The following is an 18,730-nucleotide window of genomic DNA, read 5'->3' on the forward strand; positions in this document are numbered from 1 at the left end:
GGTCCCCAGGCAGGGCCAACCCTGGGACATCTCCAGCAGCACCTAAGTCCTGCTCAGGACCAAGGTGACAGCTTCCCTAGGGATGCTGGAGGGAGCAACACCCCTTTCTGCCTGCCCTCAGCATCCCAGCCCAGCAGAGGGGTGACCCGGGCGCAGGGACAAGGGACACGGGCAGCGTGTCAGACCAACTTTATTGCCACAGTGGCCACGGGACAGACCCAGTTCCCAGAGCAGGTCTGGGTCCAGCCCCTTGACCCCTCTAATACTGTTGAGAAGATGAACCCTGAGGCTCCATGCCCACACCCAGGAGCTTGGGCACCTCCATCCTGGCCACCACGGAGCAGCTCCGGGGCATCGCTCGCATCCTGCTGCCCACTCCTGCTGGAGCTGGAGGCCAGGGGAGGGAAGGGGAGAGGACCTGCCAGTCCTGGAGCCACAGGGGCTGCCACCACCTCCATCTGCCTCCCCGGGGCTGCTGGCAGGGGCAGGGGGGCCCCTCACACCTCCATGCCAGGCGCCCGCCCCAGGCCCAGCGCCTGCACCAGGTCGTCGCTGAGCCCGCTCTTGAGTGTCCTCCTCACTGTGGGGACAGGAGAGGAGAGGGTGGCACAGGCAGCAGCAGCTGCCAGGGTCACCGAATCGTTCTGGTTGGAAAAGACCTTTAAGAGCCATTAATGCAACTCCACCAAGCCCAGTGCTCAGCTGTGTCCCTCAGCACCACGTCTACGTGGCTTCTAAACCCCTCCAGGGATGGGGATCCCAGCACCTCCCTGGGCAGCCTGGGCCAGGGTTTAATGACCCTTTCAGGGAAGAAGTTTCTTCTAATCTCCAATCTCAACCTCCCCTGGAGCAACTTGGGGCCATTTCCTCTTGTCCCATCACTTGTTCCTGGGGAGCAGAGACCAACCCCCCTGGCTCCAGCCTCCTCTCAGGCAGTTGCAGAGCCAGGTCTCCCCTCACCTCCTGGTCTCCAGGCTGGACACCCCCAGCTCCCTCAGCTGCTTCTCCTCACACTTGTGCTCCAGCCCCTTCCCCAGCTCCCTTGCCCTTCCCTGGACACACTCCAGCCCCTCAGTGTCCTTCTTGTAGGCACTGGGTGTCTGTCCCAGCATGGTGGCCCCGGCTTGGTGGGGAGGTGTGGGGGTATGGTCTGGTCTCAGGGGCCCTCCTGGGAAGTCAGAGGTGGGCAGTGGGGAAGGGGTCAGGTAGGACATGGGGACAAGGACACAGGGGTGGGACAGGGTGTGGGGACAAAGCATGGGAACAGAGACAGGGATGGGACATGGACACAAAGATGGGAAAGAGCATCTGGGTAGGGGACAGGGCCACAGAGATGGAACAGAGTACAGGGATTGGGCAGAGCACAGGGACAGAGACAGGGATGGGGTAGGGCATGGGGACAGGGAGATGGAGATGGGACAAGGCATGGGGACAGGGACAGAGATGGAAGAGGGACACAAAGATGGGAAAGGACATCTGGGCAGGGACACAAGGCAGTACAGGGACAGGGACACAGAGCTGGAATGGGATATGGGGACAGGGACACTGAGATGGGACAGAGTACAGGGACTGGGCAGAGCATGGGGACATGGAGACTGGGCAGAGTCTGGGGACAGGGAATGGGAACAGGGCCACAGAGGTGGGACACATGGGGATATGGACTTAGAGGTGGGAGAGAGACACAGATGGGATGAGGCAAGGGGACAGGGACATGGAGATGGGAAAAAGCATCTGGGCAGGGAGAGAGAGATGGAACAGAGTACAGGGCCAGAGCACGGGGACAGAGACAGGGCAGGGGGACAGGGGTGGGACTCACAGGACTTCCTGTTGCCCCGCGACCTCCTGCGCTCCTTGCTGGGGCAGGGCCGGGGGTTGGCGCTCTGTGTCACCGACTTCACCAGCTGGTCCATGATCTCATCAGAAGCATCATCTGGGGAGCTGGGGACATCCTCCTGCGCTGGCGAGCCCTGCACCGGGCTGGCCTGCCCTGCCCCTGCGTGGGGATAACAGAGGTGCTGGCAACCAGCAGCACCCACACGGATGGGTACGTCTGGAGTGCCACTGCCACCCTGCTCCTACCCCGGCTGGCCCGGCTGCGGCGGGCAGGGACATCCGCGGGGGAGGTCAGCAGGATCTTCATGCTCTCATGACCGGCTTCCATCTGCTCCCCGGGGCTGCTGGAGACCACGGCGGGGGGTGGAGCGGCCTCGGTGATGCCGGAGAACTTCTCGGTCTGCAGCGGGGAGGAGAGGTGGGCATCAGGGACCTGGGGAGCATCACCTGGTGGCGGTGGAGGCGGTGGCAGGTGGGTCAGCCCGAGTGCCCCCCCCGCACCTCGGTGATGAGCCGCCCCCGCGTCTTGTTGCGCTCGCGGTGGGTGGCCCGTTTCTTCTGCTGCTGGAGGACGCGTTCCCGGCAGGTGCGGTACTCCAGGGCGAACTCCCTCAGCAGCTTGCAGATGGAGGTCACCTTGACGTCCCTCACCGTGCCTGCCGGGTACCCCAGGTAGAGCAGGAAGGAGCGGAACCTGCGGGGACATCAGTCGTGGAGGGGCCGCCAGCGGGACCCGGGGTGAGCTCCCCAGGACCTGGAGGCACCCACCTGTTGAGGACGCGCCTGTGCACCACCTTCAGGACGACGACGCGCTGGGTGCTGTCCTTGAGGAAGTCAGTCAGCTTGCTCTTCAGCACTGGCTTGGTCTCGTGCTTGGCCATCACCTTCAGGTTGTCCCAGGAGGCCCTGCACCTCCGCTCCAGCTGCGCCAGGCTGTTGGCCAGCTCCTCAAAGTCAACCTGGAAGGGAGAGAGGTGGAGCTGGGCAGCCAAGGGACCTGCACCCTTGCCCTGCTGGGTGTCACCTGCCTTGCCTCACCTTGGCGGAGCGGGTGATGGAGGCGATCTCTGAGTAGAGGTCAGTGGTTTCTGGGAACTTCTCCACCACCATCTGGCAGAGATGGTGGAGTAGGGACTGCCGGTGCACGGTGTCCTTCACTTCCGAGACCTTCTCCAGGTAGCCCAGCTCAAAACCTCTGCTCTGAAACCCAAATGGACTCAGCAGGGCCTCTCCATCCTCCTCCAGCAGACCTCCAGTCTGCAGACCCACAGGGCCCCCACCAGCACCACCCAGCACCAGGCGCTGCCCCAGGGTTCCTGTGGTCCCTCTTGGGCACCCACACACCACGGACAGGCCACATGTCCCCACACCTTGCTCCTCACCTGGGAGCCGTTCAAGAAGTTGCCCATGGCCAGCAGCGTGGCCAGGATGCACTTGAAGGTGTGGTTTCTGGCCAGCTGCTCCATGCCCACCTTCAGATCATAGAGCGGCTCTGCAATCTCCTGGGTGAGGAGAGGAGAAAGGTGAGAACCCTCATCCACCTGCTCCCTTGGGGGCTTCAGCATTCACCCTCACCCATGAGGGCCACCACCTCATGGTCAACCCAAGCCCACGGAGCCTCTCCCCAGCCAGGATGGCATCTCCTGTACTTGGTGCCCACCAGGAACATGCTTGGCTCAGCACTGGGGGGGCTCCAGTGGTGGGAGGGCAGGTGAGGTCCAGGGCTCTGTACCTGCTCCAGACTCTCATAGTCCAGCTTGAAGGCCCAGAGCTGGAGCCTGGCCGTGAGGTCGCTGATGGAAGACAGGGCGAGTAGGAACTGCTCTGCAGAGCCCAAAGGCACATCAGGGTTGGCCAGCTGGGCCTCCTGGATCTTCTGCTTCTCCTCCTCGGTTGGGACCATGGTCAGGATTTTCTACAGCAGGCAAAGAGAGATGTGGCACACTCCAGGCACGTCAGCGTGGGACGTGTCACCCCGAGGGCTGGCAGGGCAATGTCTTGTGGCGTGGAGGCCTCCTGGCCAGGGGAAACGACCTGCACGAGGACCTCAGAGGAGCCTGGTGCTCACCTCAATCCCTTCCTTGTTGACCGCGAACTCATCGAAGTTGAGCACGGCCGTCTTGATGATGTGCACGGGGGGCAGCACCGTCAGGCCGATGTTGATGGCGTTGCTCCTCTTGGGGTCCAGCACCACCACCACCTTCTTCCCATCGATGGCCTTCTGCGAAGAGGACAGGATGGATGGGGACAGCTGGGCAAGGGCCTCACCTTCAGGAAAACTCCACGGGGAGCCAATCAGGAACCTGGTGGTGAGGCAAACCTGCACAGCGCCCGTCACCGTCCCCACCCAGCCTTGGGGTGCCCATCCCCAGCGTGGGGTGGGGGTGACAGTGCATGTTCCTGGGTCCCCTCAGGAACTAACAGCACTCCCTCCCACCCCTCAAGTCCCCTCAGCTGGTGGGTGCCAGCCTGCTGGTACCTTGGAAGTTGGTGCTTCCTTTGACCGTGACTCAAAGAGATGCTCCAGTTTGGCAGCATTGACCTCGACGCTCTGCAAGGACGCCCACAGTGTCTCTTGGCCAAACCTCCCTGGCCCCACAGTGCCATCCAGCTGCTTCAGCTCCTTCCAAAAGAGCTTCACTGTCCTCTTCTTCTTGGCCTGGGAGGGGCCATCTGTCGTTGAGGAGCCTGGTAGCCCTGGGGGAGGTGGGCAGCTGGGGACTGCAGGAGGTGGAGGGGGAGGTGGTGGGCAACCAGGGATGGCAGGAGGTGGAGGAGGAGGTGGTGGGCAACCAGGGATAGCAGGAGGTGGAGGAGGAGGTGGTGGGCAACCAGGGATGGGGGGAGGTGGAGGGGGAACCATTAGAGCTCCAGCACTCGTTGCTTCGATGCCAGGAGGGAGGAAGGAGCCATTGGCCATAGGCCCCGTCTCCAGGATGTCAAAGTCTTCTTCGTCCCCCAGATCAGTGAAATCCAGGTCTTTGATCTTCAGCTGCACGGGGCCGGCCTCCAGGCGCTCCCATGTCAGCTCCACCTCCTTCTTGACGGGCATCATCCCAGTGCTCTCCAGCTTCTGCGCCTGGCTCTCGGCGTCTGTGCTGGACATGGCACGTGCCAGCTTGGCGTGGGCACTGGCCACCGGCCCATCTGGAGCCCTGCCACGGTGCCAGGCACCCTCCTGCTCCTGGCTGACACCTCCCTCGGGCTCCTTCTCCACTTCGCCCTGGACTGGGGGGGACAACGGGACCTCAGGGAAGACCTTCTCCCTGCCCAGCTCTGAGGAGCCCTTGGCGTAGAGCATGTCCAGCATAAACTTGGTGTCGGAGGAGATGGTGCCGCAGGAGTCGGTGGCATCGGGCCGAGCCAGGCGAGACCCTGTGGGGAGAAGGGGAGTTGGCTGGGACATCCCGCCTGGAGCAGGCAGGAGCTGCTGGGCTGCAGGTGGAGTTGGGGTCCTGCTCCCCCGTGGGGGGTGTTGGTGTTCAGAGCAGGATCGGGAGGTACCACCTCCACGGGTCTGGGTATCACAGGGCAGAGGGGCCACCAATGCCCACCCCAGGGACCCCCGAGCTGGGCACACACCCCCCCCCCCCCCCCCCCAGTAGCACCTACTTATGTTGGGTGGCTCCATCCCAGGCTCAGAGGTGCCTCTGTCTCTGTCCCAAGGCAGAGCACTGGGATGCTCCAGGGCAGCATCTCCAAGGACATCGAGCCGTCCCTTGGCCATGGAAGCCATCTTCTCCTTCTGGGCTGCAGCCAGGTTCTCCAAGAAGCGAGCTCTGCGAGACAGGGGTGGACGTTGGCCAGGAGCAAGGTGGGGATGGGGACAAGTGGGACAACACACAAACCACGCCATGCCACACCACCACTGCACAGCCAGCAGAGACCCCCTGCACCCACCACGCCACAGCAGGGACCCGGAGGACTCAACCTCCTCCAAGCCCTGCAGAGAGATGGGTGATGCCACCACGGCTTGGGGACAGGCACACCACATCCCCACGGGAGCTGAAGGCCCGTGCCAGCAGGCTGCCACCATCACCTGTTGGTCCCAACGGGCCTGGTGCCCACTCTGACCCTCCTCCAGAAGCTGCAGCACCCAGGAGGGTGCCCGGGCAGAACCTGGCAGCACCCTCCTGCTCCTCCTGCACTGGGTGGCTGGAGCCTCCAGCCACAGCTGGTCCAAGGAAGCACATGCCTGGAGCCACCCACATGCCTCTACTTACTCAAACCTCCTCAAAATAGGCTTGTCCCCACGCAAGGGGGGGGCATCCTCCCTCCTGAGGGAAAACAGGGGTTAGCCCCCCCTGCTGCTGGCAGACCCCCCAGGGCCTCCTGCCTGCACTCCAGCATGGGACCCTCATCCCACAGCCCTGGGGGGGTCACAGGGAGCCCCAGAGAGTCAGAGAATCCCAGACTGGTTTGGGTTGGAAGGGACCTTGAAGATCATCCAGTTCCAACCCCCCTGCCATGGGCAGGGACACCTCCCACTAGATCAGTCCCCTCCTGCCTGGCCACTGTGTGCCTTGCCCCACCAGAGCCACCCAGCTTGTCACCAGGATGCTGAGGCCACCCCCTGGAGGGGAGGTGGGCTGTGCCACCCCTGGCAGGGACATCCCACCCCCAAAAGAGGGGAGCAGAGGGTGCCATCACCCCAAGACAGGGGAGTGGGCTGGGGTCCTCCAGGCAGGACTTGGAGGGATGGGGGGCAGCGAGTGGGTCACTGATCCCATTGGGGCATCACATGGGGAAGGAGCATCCTGCCAGAAAGGAGCATCCTGCTGGGAAGGAGCATCCCATGGGGAAGGAGCATCCTATTGGAAGGAGCATCCCATTGGAAGGAGCATCCCATGGGGAAGGAGCATCCCTTTGGAAGGAGCATCCCATTGGAAGGAGCATCCCTTTGGAAGGAGCATCATCCCAAAGGGAAGGAGCATCCCACGGGGAAGGAGCATCCCATTGGAAGGAGCATCCCATTGGAAGGAGCATCCTAATGGGAAGGAGCATCCTGCCAGGAAGGACCATCCTGCTGGGAAGGAGCATCCCAATGGGAAGGAGTATCCTGCCAAAAAGGAGCATCCCCAGAGAAGGAGCATCCCTCAGAGAAGGAGCATCCCCAGAGAAGGAGCATCCCCCAGAGAAGGAGCATCCCCAGAGAAGGAGCATCCCCAGAGAAGGAGCATCCCCGGGGAAGGAGCATCCCATTGGAAGGAGCATCCCTGGGGAAGGAGCATCCCCCAGAGAAGGAGCATCCCCCAGAGAAGGAGCATCCCCGGGGAAGGAGCATCCCCAGAGAAGGAGCATCCCCAGAGAAGGAGCATCCCCGGGGAAGGAGCATCCCCAGAGAAGGAGCATCCCCGGGGAAGGAGCATCCCCGGGGAAGGAGCATCCCCAGAGAAGGAGCATCCCCAGAGAAGGAGCATCCCCCAGAGAAGGAGCATCCCCCAGAGAAGGAGCATCCCCAGAGAAGGAGCATCCCTCAGAGAAGGAGCATCCCCAGAGAAGGAGCATCCCCAGAGAAGGAGCATCCCCCAGAGAAGGAGCATCCCTCAGAGAAGGAGCATCCCCGGGGAAGGAGCATCCCCAGAGAAGGAGCATCCCCAGAGAAGGAGCATCCCCAGGGAAGGAGCATCCCCAGAGAAGGAGCATCCCCCAGAGAAGGAGCATCCCCAGAGAAGGAGCATCCCCGGGGAAGGAGCATCCCTCAGAGAAGGAGCATCCCCAGAGAAGGAGCATCCCCCAGAGAAGGAGCATCCCCAGAGAAGGAGCATCCCCAGGGAAGGAGCATCCCCAGGGAAGGAGCAGCCACGCAGAGCCCGGGCACTTACCAGACAGGGCCAGTTTGGCGCAGCCTGCAAAAGGAAAGACAGAGGAGTGGGCAGAGCAGAGAACAAGCGTGGGCAGAGGACAGAGGAGCTGCAGCAGAGCTGTGCGTGCCCAAAGGATGCCCCGAGCCCCTGCTGGACCCTCACAGGTGCCTACCCCCCCCCCTCCCTCCATCAGGCTGCTCTCCTGTCCCAGGGCCTGCCAGGACTCTGTAACCCCCAGGAGCCCCCCAAGCTGCCCAGGGGGATCCCCCCCTTTGCCCCCAGTCCCTCCCTGCTGCTCACTTGTAGACGCTGCGCTCGCCCGGGCCGGGGGGCTGCTCCTGCTGGGCTGGGGGGGCTGCCAGGGCCAAGCGGACGCTGGACGCGCTGCTGAACGTGCTGGTGGGACAAGGGCTGGAAGAGGAGGTGACAGGGCCTGAGAGCAGGTCCCCAGGACTCTGCTTCCAGCCCAGCACCTGGAACGGAGCCGAGCGCTGCTCGTGCTGCTTCCCAGCGTCTTCGGCATCCCGGGAGCATCCCTGGAGCACCCCCCACCCTCCTGGGAGGATCCTTCTCATCTCTGGAGCATCTTCACCATCCCTGCAGCATCCCTGCTATCTCTGGAACATCCCCCAAAAGTCCATGCCATCCCAGAAGCATCCCCATAGCATCCCCATCATACCAGGTGCATCCCTGCCATCTCCAGAGCATCCCTGCCATCCCTGGAGCATTCCCACCACCGTGGGAGCATCCTCACCATCCCAGGAGCATCCCTGCCATCCCTGGAGCATTCCCACCACCGTGGGAGCATCCTCACCATCCCAGGAGCATCCCTGCCATCCCTGGAGCATTCCCACCATCGTGGGGGCATCTTCACCATCCCAGGAGCATCCCTGCCATCCCTGGAGCATTCCCACCATCGTGGGAGCATCCTCACCATCCCAGGAGCATCCCTGCCATCCCTGGAGCATTCCCACCATCGTGGGGGCATCTTCACCATCCCAGGAGCATCCCTGCCATCCCTGGAGCATTCCCACCACCGTGGGAGCATCCTCACCATCCCAGGAGCATCTCCACCACCCCAGGAGCACCCCTGCTACCTTGGGAGCATCCCCACCACGAGCCACCTCCAGCTGTACTCACTCTGTGGGGCTGCTGGGCACGGAGACAGCCGGGATGTCCTTGGTGGGGGGCTCCTCCGGGGTGCCAGGGGACCCTGGCAGTGGCTGGGGGTCTGGGCAGCCCCCCTGGGACCTCCACCCACGCCGACCCTCCTCCGTCCTCCTCCGCTCCTTGCGTGTCCCTGGAGATGGCTCCTCCACCCCGTCCTCCAGCTTCAGGGCACTCTGTGGGATGGGTGGAGGGGCTTGGCATGGGGTGGGGGGGGCAGGCCACCCCTGCCACCCCATGTGTGTCCCTAGGCTGGGGGGTGTCCCACCGTGAGGTTGTGGACACAGTGTCACCTTGAGGGAGCCCCACACACCTCGTAGAGCACAAACTGCTGCTTCAAGTCCAGGTCGGTGCCCTTGTTGGCCAAGTGCTGCTGCACCACCTGCTCCATGCCCTGCTGCTCCAGGCAGTCTGTCACGTCGTAGAAGGTGTCCTGGTCTGGGAGGGCTGCCAGGGTCTGGGTGGGAGCAGAGGGACACTGCTGGGAGGGGTGTGACCTCCACCAAGCTCCAGCAGTCTGGCCTCTCCCTGCCCACCCTCCCCAGACCTTGTTGACCAGCGTCATGGCAAAGACCAGCAGCTCCGTGTCAGCCCCGTTGCGTTGCTCCAGGATGGCCATCAGGTTGGACCATGGACACATGCCTGTGAAAAGCAGGGTGATACACGGACCAGGGGGGACACCCTGTCCCCCACTGGGGGACCTTGGGGTTGGCTGGGGTGCACCCACCTCTTGCCTGGTCCACGGCGTTGACGGCGTGGATGAGGAGCAGGGCGTTGGGCTCCGTGTACTCCACGAACACCAGCAGCAGCTTCAGGGCCATCTTCACCACCAGGCGGAACTGGGACAAGGGGCAGCAGTGGTGGGACAAGGGACAGCAGTGGTGGGACCAGGGGCAGCAGTGGTGGGACAAGGGGCAGCAGTGGTGGGACAAGGGACAGCAGTGGTGGGACCAGGGGCAGCAGTGGTGGGACAAGGGGCAGCAGTGGTGGGACAAGGGACAGCAGTGGTGGGGCAAGAGAGAGCAGTGGTGGGACAAGGGGCAGCAGTGGTGGGGCAAGAGAGAGCAGTGGTGGGACAAGGGGCAGCAGTGGTGGGACCAGGGGCAGCAGTGGTGGGACAAGGGGCAGCAGTGGTGGGACAAGGGGCAGCAGTGGTGGGACAAGAGAGAGCAGTGGTGGGACAAGGGGCAGCAGTGGTGGGACAAGAGAGAGCAGTGGTGGGGCAAGAGACAGCAGTGGTGGGACCAGGGGCAGCAGTGGTGGGGCAAGAGACAGCAGTGGTGGGACCAGGGGCAGCAGTGGTGGGACAAGGGGCAGCAGTGATGGGACAAGGGGCAGCAGTGGTGGGACCAGGGGCAGCACTGTGGGACAATAGACAGCAGTGGTGGGACCAGGGGCAGCAGTGGTGGGACAAGGGACAGCAGTGGTGGGACAAGGGGCAGCAGTGGTGGGGCAAGAGAGAGCAGTGGTGGGGCAAGGGGCAGCAGTGGTGGGGCAAGAGAGAGCAGTGGTGGGACCAGGGGCAGCAGTGGTGGGACCAGGGGCAGCAGTGGTGGGACAAGGGGCAGCAGTGGTGGGACAAGAGAGAGCAGTGGTGGGACAAGGGGCAGCAGTGGTGGGACAATCCACAGCAGGGGCTGCCAGTGGGATGGTGGGACATCACGGGGTAGCTGTGCCCACATCCCAGGACTGGGGGCTTTGCTGTGGGGCCAGGGACCAGCCTGCAGCTGTGACACTGGTGGCTGAGGGACACTGGGAAGGGACCCAAACCAGGACCTTCTCCTACTCCAGCTCCGTGCCCAGGAGCACGGTGACATCTGGGGAGCTCTGGGGACCCTGAGTGACATCCAGATGAGTGGGAGCAGGATCCAGCACACCCAAAGGTAGCAGGGCACCATGCCCAAAGGCAGCCAGTGGGGTAAAGCCCCCAGGGGACAAGGTGAGGGGACAGCCACAGGCAGGGGTGCAGCCCCCTCAGGGCATGGAGGTCTTACCGGGCTCCCCGAGAGGGTGTAGAGCCACTGGATGGTCTCGTTGTGGTTGATGACCCCCTGCATCCCATCCACGAAGAGCATGATCTGGCTCAGGGCTGCAAAAGATCAGGCAGGGTGACAGGGAGAGCTCAGGCAGGGTGACAGGGAGAGCTCAGGCAGGGTGACAGTGTGGCAGGCAGGGCTGCAAGGTGGCCCAGCCAACCTCCCTTCCTCAGCATCCCCCTCCCCCGGGTCCCAACCCTCCTCCCCAGGGACCAGACGTGCCCTGGACCCAAATACCAACCCCGGAGGATGTAATTCTGGTAGTTCTGGTCGGCTTCTGCCCCTACTTTGATCAGACACGTCAGCCCATCCAGGTTCACAAACTCAGGCACCAAGTCCTTGTCCTCCTGGGGGGGGGGTGAGGGCCAAAAGTTAGGGAAGCTTGTGGGGGGCAGCCAGCCCTGAGGGGCCCCCCAAGCCCCCTGCCATCCCCCTACCTGGAAGAGTTGCTTGAGGGAGAAGAGGGATCTCCGCAGCTCCGGGCCCTGGGAGTTGTACAGCTTCTCTGGAAGGGAAGGAGAGATGTGGTGGCCGAGCTGGCTGTGGGACCAGGGCTCCAAAATGCTGCCAGCTGCCTGGGAAAGCCCCACAGCCCAGCTCTAGCCTGCAGGACACGTAGGGTGGAAGCAGCTGCAGCTCCACAACTGTTTATTTCAGCCCTGCCACCTTCCTATTTCCTTTTTTGTTTCTTTGCCTCTTTTGCTTGGGGTTTTTTTTTTTCTGTCCAGCAATTACACAAATATCCCCTCTGGTTTCCTGTGCAGAACTGAAACAGGAACACGGGCAGGAGGCTGAGCTGCTTTTAGCTGTCCCTTTCCAGGCACAGCCCTGGCATGGTCCCAGAGCCCCCCCAGCTTGGGAAGAGCTGCAGGACGGGGGTGGGAAGGATGGCAGGGACAATGGGATGGTCAGGCTTGGATGGAGACTACGTGTTGATGGGGATGGAGCCTTCACAGGAGCAGCTGGGACAACGGGGAGCTGCAAAGCCCCATTCCTATGAGAGGAGACCAAAGGCAGCAGCAGCCAGAGCTTCTTGCAGCCAAAAATCTAGTTATCCAAGAATCCAGCTATCCAAGCATCCCGAGTTCTTTGGGTTAGGCTTGGAGCTGTTCCAAAGGGGAAAAACAAAGATTTGAGGCTCTGGAATATTTTGCAGGGTTGGCCGAAGCCGTGGCAGTGCTTTCTGCTGCTCCAGACCTGTTTGTTTGGAACCTCCAAAGTTATATTTAGATCTTGCCTGAAGGACCCAGAATATCTGGAGAATATCTCCCAGCTGAGGAGGCAAAAGATCCAAGCTGGGAGGATGGGGGAGGGGATTAACCCAGTGGGTCCCCAACACGGGTGGGGACCGTGTCCCCTGCACCTCCTGGGGGGGTTATAGGGTGGGAGCAGCCCTGGGATGTATTGTTTCCTATTCTCCATCCCCAAAACTCTGGTCGAAACTCAAAGTGGAGATCAAACCCCTGCTGTTGGGGGGGGTTCAAGCTGCCAGACCCACCCCAGGCTGGGGTGCCCCCACCCCACTCACCGATGATGGCGTGGACCCGGACCGAGAGCTGCGTGCGCAGGATGAGGGTGGGTCGCCTCCCCTTCCTAGGGTGGGGGTAAAGGCCATGTGAGCACCCCACAGAGGGACACCCCAAGCCCCAGCCCCCTTGCCCGTGGTGCTCACACACACGTGGAGTCTCCACGTGTCCTGTCCCCGGAGGGTTCGGGCACCCCACGTGTCTCACCTGACCTCCTCGTAGAAACCCTCCAGATCATCCTTCTGCTCCAGCAGCGACAAGTCGAGGTCCAGGTAGTGTCCTGAGGGTGACACCTGCAGTGTGCAGTCCTCCAGCTGGGGGTGCAGATAGCCTGGATGAGCCCCCCTGCCCACCACGGCCCCCCTGCAGCACCCCCAGGCCACCCTCCCATCCACTGCAAGCCCACCAGGCAGCCGCAGCCTGGAGTGGGGTGGCAGGTCCCACCTTGTCCCTGCTGGGAGATGCCCTGGCACCTGCTGCCCCAGCCTGCTGGCAGACTGGGGAGAAAGATGGGGCCCCAGGCTGGGAAAAGGGCGGCTGCCACCGGGCTCCTTGGCAACCCCTTGGATTGGAGCCATGGCAAGAGGCTGATCCACACCCTGGGGCTCCCCTTCGGCAGCCGGGGTGTGACCGGGGCAGAATCCGTCTCCTCCTAGGGATGAGTCTCCTCCACCCGTGGGGAATGGCTCTGTGGGGACTGTCACAGCACCCAGCCTGGCCAGGGACACCCCAAGCCATGGCAGATCCCACAGGGATGTCCCCTGGGTGACCCGGCCCCTGGCTCAGCCTGCAGCCTCCTGACATCTTCCAAGGGATAGCACAGCCCGAGGCCAGGCTGGGGTGAGGGCATCTCACCTGAAAGCCCGTGGCCAGCACCCATGGTGCACCCCAGGCAGCAGGCACAGCACCCAGAGGTGCCCCAGACACAGCACCCACAAAAGCCCTGAGCCACCAGGGCACCCAGCAGCAGCCAGGCAGGGCTCCAGGGCCAGCTCCCCATGGGATGGGGGACAGTGCCCTCCAGGTGTGAGCCAAGACAGAGGGAGGGCAGAGCCTGCCTGGCTCCTGCCACCCTAGAGCATCAGGTCCTGTTCCTAAAGGATCTTCAGCCCCCTTTCCAGCTCATCCCACCTCCCAGGAGTTGATGCTCCTTCCCAGCAGGGCTGTGTCACCACTGGAGGGGCTGAGGATGGGGGATAAAATCCCATTTTTAATGAAAAAAAGAAAGAGCAAAGTGGCACAGAGACCAGGGGAGACAAGTGGGACTCATCAGCCAGCTAAAAACACCCCCAAATTTCAGCCCTAAATTGCAAAACTCTCAGCCCTGTGGCTGAGTAGCTGAGATGGGGACAGTCACAGCTCCTCTGGCTTCAGCACTGCTGCCTGTGTCCCTCTGGTGGCCCTGGTGACAGACAGCAATGCCAGGCATGGCTCCTGCACCTCGAGGTGCACCTTTTCCACAGAAGCCCCCACCTCTTTGGGTGCCAGATCTTGCAAGAGCTCACAGGTCTGACATCACTGCCAGTGACGTTACAACCAGAGGGCAAAGAAGAAAATGCCATGTGCATTAAAATAATTAACAGCTCTGACTAAGCTTGGCAATAAAGGGCAACCTGGCAGGGCAGAGCCCTTGGGTTGGACACAGTTGTTGTGTTATTAGTGTCCTGCTCCACCTCCCATGGCTGCTGGCCACGCCAGCCATGGCAACAGGCACCAAACATGGGCTGCTGGCTCCAGGCAAGTGCTCCTGGCCACCAGCTCAGGGTATCACTAGCCCTGAGCCCAGGCAGGGGTTGCTTGTTGGGGAAAGCTTTAATTCCTGCACAGGGAAAGGGCTCTCCTGGGTATCCCTGTATCCTCCTGGGCATCCCCTCAGGCGTTCCTGAATCCTCCTGGGCATAGGGAACCCCTCCTGAACCTTGATGGGCATCTACACACCTTCCTGGGCATCCTTGAGTCCTCCTGGCCATCCCCTCAGGCATCCCTGAATCCTCCTGGGCACGGGAGACCCCTCCTGCATCCTCCTGGGCATCCCCCACATCCTTCTGGGCATCTTCTCAGGCATCCCTGAATCCTCCCAGGCATGGGAAACCCCTCCTTCATCCTCTTGGGCATCCCTGCATCTTCCTGGGCATCCCCTCAGGCATCCCTGAATCCTCCTGGGCATGGGAGACCCCTCCTGCATCCTCCTGGGCATCCCTGAATCCTCCTGGGCATCCCCTCAGGCATCCCTGAATCCTCCTGGGCATGGGAGACCCCTCCTGCATGCTCCTGGGCATCCCTGAATCCTCCTGACCATCCCCTCAGGCATCCCTGAATCCTCCTGGGCATGGGAGACCCCTCCTGCATCCTCCTGGCCATCCCTGCATCCTCCTGGGCGCTCAAGCCCGGTGCAGAGGAACCCTGAGCTCCAGCACAAAAACTCTGCCTCACTCTGGGCTGCCAGAGCCCCGGCACAGCAGAGTTAACAACCTCAGCTCCTCCTCGGGCTGGTGACATGTCCCAGCTGGCCGGGGAGGAGACCCAAGTCCCTGGGATGTGACCCTGTGTTTCCCACGCACGCTTGGCAGCGCTTCCCGGGTCCGGCGACGACCCCCCCTGGCAAGCAGCAGCCCCTGGGGATGCAGACAGACCATCCCGGGGTTTGTGCTGCCCTGCCAAAAACTGAGTGCCCCAAGGCTGGGGTTCCTCTGGTTGCTTGGATGAGGGACTCAAACCACCCCGGGAGCTCGGGGTCACGCTGCTGGGGACAGCAGGTTGTGGTCACAGGGCACTGACAGCTCCACACGGGCCTTTTCCTGCCCACCCGTTTCCTGCCCTGTTTTAAAATGAGTTTTGGGGGTCATGGGGACATGCAGGCAGAGCTGGGGAGGAGGAGAGTGTCCCACGCTCACACCTCCAGCCCCCAGCCCAGCCACCCCCCAGCAGCACCCATGTCCTCCACCCACCCTCAAACCTGAGACATGGGGCAGGTGGGAACACACGGAGCTCCCTGATCCTACCAACACCAGCAGCTCCTGCTGGCTTTGGCATTCAGCAAGGACACACGTGCCAGGCAAGGGAGTTCCAGGGAAAGCTGGCTTCCCCAGGGCAGGACTGTCCCCCCAAACCATGGGGGTGGTGGAGAAAGCTCCACTTCTGAGATGGGAACATCCATCACCTTTTCCTGCTCATCCCTATCATGGCACCCGCACGCATGGAGAAGGCTCCAAGGCTGGACAGTGAATACCCCCTTTATCTGCCAGCAGAGGAAACACTTTATTCCCCTCTCTAACACTTTCTTTTTGCAGCAACCACAATTTCCCACCATGGCTGCAGCTTTTCTTGGAAGGCTGTGGGGAAGTTACAGGCAAAAAACATGCATTGTTTGCTCCAGCTGAGGCAGCACTTGAGCTGGAGGTCAAGTGGATGGATGGCAGCAAGTGGATGGCAGCACTGCTGTCACCTTATCACGGCAGGAGGGGAGGGGGAGAAATAACCCTCAGGCCAGGAGGGATCTCTGGAGGTCACCCAGAGTTGGCCCAGGACTGCAAACTCCAAGACTGTGCTGGGAGCTGCAGGGCACCAACCTCAGCTCTAAGCACTGGAAGAGAAGCAGGTGGCAGCTACAAGGTGGTGAAGTCAGATGGCAGCACTGCCAGTGACCCCATCTCACTGCTCTTGGGCCTGCCAGAGGTTAAGTGAGGCCAAGACCTTCAGAGAAACCCCCCCCTTGAGCTGGTTAGGACAAGCAGGGCTGGTGGGACTGGGCTTGTACACCTCATGCGTGCACCAAGGTCGCCCCAGCAGCTCTCCTCAACCAAGCCTCTATCAAAGTGAGCTTGAGCCACGGAGGCCAGCGAGCTGTTTGCTTCTCCCTAGGGAAAGGGAAAGGGAAAGTGAAGCTCCAGCCCGTCAGGTTTTGCAACTGTTTGGAAAAAAGTCCCTTGGCTGAGAGGTGAGATAGTGCCGGGGGGCAAGGGAGCGCGGGGGGCCTTGGGGGAGCAAAGGGACAGCCCAAAAAATCTGCCCTGCCAAAACCTGCCTGCAGAGGGTCAGAACTCCACCCCCACCCAGCACGAGCATCACCCAAGGGTCCTAGAAAAATGCTGGAAAGCAGGAGGAGATAGTATCAGTCTGGAGCTGAACAATGTGGTGGCAGCAAACAAAGCGGGAAGGGATTTTCAAGCACAAACACGTTTTCCGGCCAGCATGAAAAAGTCATCAGTGCCGGGTCAGGGAGAGGAAGCACTGAGGGTGTCCCAGAGCAGGACATGCTGTTCAAGGCAAGAATCCTCCTGCTCATCATCTCCAGGCTGTTCCCAACCCCGGGAGCAGCTTTGCTGTGCACCAGGACCCGGCCAGTCCCCCCAAGGCAGCTCATCCCCTGCGGGGTGGGGGATGTGGGGAGCTCCAGCCCAGCTCCTCCTGGTGCTCTGCAGCTCCAGACATGCTGCCCAGCACGTCACCTCCAGCCTGGCACTGGGCATCCTCAGCTGAATTTTTTTACAGCCCGTTCCTTGGGAAAAAAAATGTGAGTGTTCATTTACTAATTTTAGGGCGGCGACTAACGGAGCTGAGCACCACCTGGCACCGGGGGCACCAGGGGAGCTTGTGCCAGGATGACAAGGTCTGTGTGGTTCCAAGGTGCCAGCTCTGAATTTGGACTGAGCCGAGTGGTTCAGGAGACCAACCTCATTCCACCGGGTGTAAAGCCCACTGCAGGAGGCTCCTGACAGAGACACAAGCTCCTGCAAACCCCAGCCAGCACCCCAGCTTGCCAGGCTGGGATGGAGCCCCCTGTCACCAAGGTTTGTAGCCTGTATAATTTCACCTCTACACACCCCGGGAATCTGGTTTATAATCCCAGCGGAGTCTCAGCCACTTGCCTGTGATTTTGCCAAGGGGTGATGGAGGGAAACTATGGAAAAAACCACCCGGAGCTTGGCTTAGGCAGGGAACGGAGCCCCAGCCCTGGGGATCACCACGCCTCTGCTGGGCACAGCACCTCCTTGCAACGCTCCTGCCCTCGGGAATGCTGTGTCCACCCCCCTCCCGGCCACCCCGGCAGCACCCCGGGCTGGTGATCCCGTTACAGAGCACATGCCTGAAATTTGAGTTTGCTCCATTCGTCATATCTCGGGGCTGTTTGTTCCCAAACAAACCCCTTTTAGTCACCACCTAAACATCCCGTGACGGCGACGACATGAGACGCGGCTGCTTCGCTCCAAGCAAAACGCAAAAGGGGGAATGAAAGGGAGGGGCTTTTGGTGCAGGCAAAGGTCTGACCGTGATTTCCCACCTCAGCTCTCCCACCCAGCTCCGGGCAGGACCCACTCGCCCTGCCTGCCCCCTTCCCTGCACTCCGGTGGTGCTGCAAGCCGGAGATGTTCAACCATCACCATCCCACACCTCACTTGAGCTCCTAAGCAGGAAAACCAGCCCGTCCCCGTCCCGCAAAGGATGCTCGGAAAGCATCCCACCACCAGAGGGTTACCCAGGGGGAGAGTCCCCGGCTCCTCTGGCTCCCAGTCCCTCTGTCCCAGCCTGGATCAGGGAAGATAAGGAAGACATAGCTCCTGGCTTCAGCTTCTGCCTCCCGCCTTCCTCCTGGCCGGAGGAAATTGCTCAGCACGAATTTCCGCACCGCTCTCCGGCGGCAAAGCTGCCCCCGAAGCGGAGGGGCGAGGGGCTGGGGACCCTCCGGCTCCCTCGGCCCCTCCCCGGGCTCCAGGTACCGCAGCGGGGGGAGGGGGGGAGGACGCTGGCTCGGTCCCCGGTGTTGGGGTGCCGGTGTGATGCCGGCGAGGCCCCGCTCCCGGGGAAGGGGGGGGGATGCTGGAGTGGGAGCAGGCTGCCTGCTTCAGCCCCGACGGCACGGGGATGGGCTCCTGCCCACACCCTGCTTCCCCCCTGCCCGGGTTCCTGCCTGCTCTCGGCAAGCACATCCTCTTCCTCCCTGCCGACTCATCCGGGGCGGCATCTCCCCCCCCCCCTCCCCCCCCCCCCAAACACACAAACCCCGGGGCTCAGGGATTCCGCCGTGACTCACTCAGGGGCTCCGCCGGGACACACCGCCCCATCCCTCGCCTCCCAGCCGACATTCCCCGCTCCCCCCTTCCCCGTTCCCGATACCTCCCCCCCCCCCCCGCCAGGCCCGGCTCCCCCTCACCGGTAGCGGGGCCCCGAGCAGGCGGTGCAGGGCGGGCAGCTGCGCTCCCAGGGCCAGAGCCTCCACCACGGCGTACACCGGGGCTCGCCGCGGCTCCGGGAAGCTGCCGCAGCCGAAGGGATCCGCGTCCTCCAGGTACTGCACCCGGCAGGACACCGCCGGCTCCGCCATGGCCCCGCCGCCGCTCCCGCCGCCACCGGGGCTGGGGCA

The 18,730-nt window shown here is 62.4% G+C and overlaps 1 protein-coding gene across 3 annotated transcripts; it reads right to left on the minus strand.

Annotated features, from left to right (window-relative positions):
* Positions 1–174: 174 nt before the first annotated feature.
* Positions 175–18,730, minus strand: FHOD1 (formin homology 2 domain containing 1). Of its 3 annotated transcripts, none has more exons than XM_051629336.1 (24): positions 18,521–18,730; positions 12,577–12,683; positions 12,372–12,436; positions 11,281–11,348; positions 11,085–11,190; positions 10,802–10,896; positions 9,535–9,646; positions 9,355–9,449; positions 9,121–9,264; positions 8,781–8,983; positions 7,941–8,051; positions 7,659–7,682; positions 6,057–6,110; positions 5,446–5,612; positions 4,313–5,208; positions 3,902–4,051; positions 3,566–3,748; positions 3,216–3,335; positions 2,872–3,033; positions 2,602–2,792; positions 2,335–2,527; positions 2,080–2,233; positions 1,817–1,993; positions 175–580 (listed from the first exon to the last, which is right to left on the minus strand). In XM_051629336.1, exons 1-24 carry the CDS (start codon positions 18,689–18,691, stop codon positions 498–500), a joined length of 3,831 nt encoding a protein of 1,276 aa, XP_051485296.1. In that variant the 5' UTR covers positions 18,692–18,730; the 3' UTR covers positions 175–497. The 3 variants fall into 3 exon arrangements, with proteins under 3 accessions (XP_051485296.1, XP_051485294.1, XP_051485297.1); XM_051629334.1 differs by having other exon boundaries at positions 3,902–4,054; XM_051629337.1 differs by lacking the exons at positions 6,057–6,110; positions 7,659–7,682 and having other exon boundaries at positions 3,902–4,054.

This window comes from Apus apus, chromosome 11 (genome assembly GCF_020740795.1).
Source record: "Apus apus isolate bApuApu2 chromosome 11, bApuApu2.pri.cur, whole genome shotgun sequence".
Taxonomy (NCBI): domain Eukaryota; kingdom Metazoa; phylum Chordata; class Aves; order Apodiformes; family Apodidae; genus Apus; species Apus apus.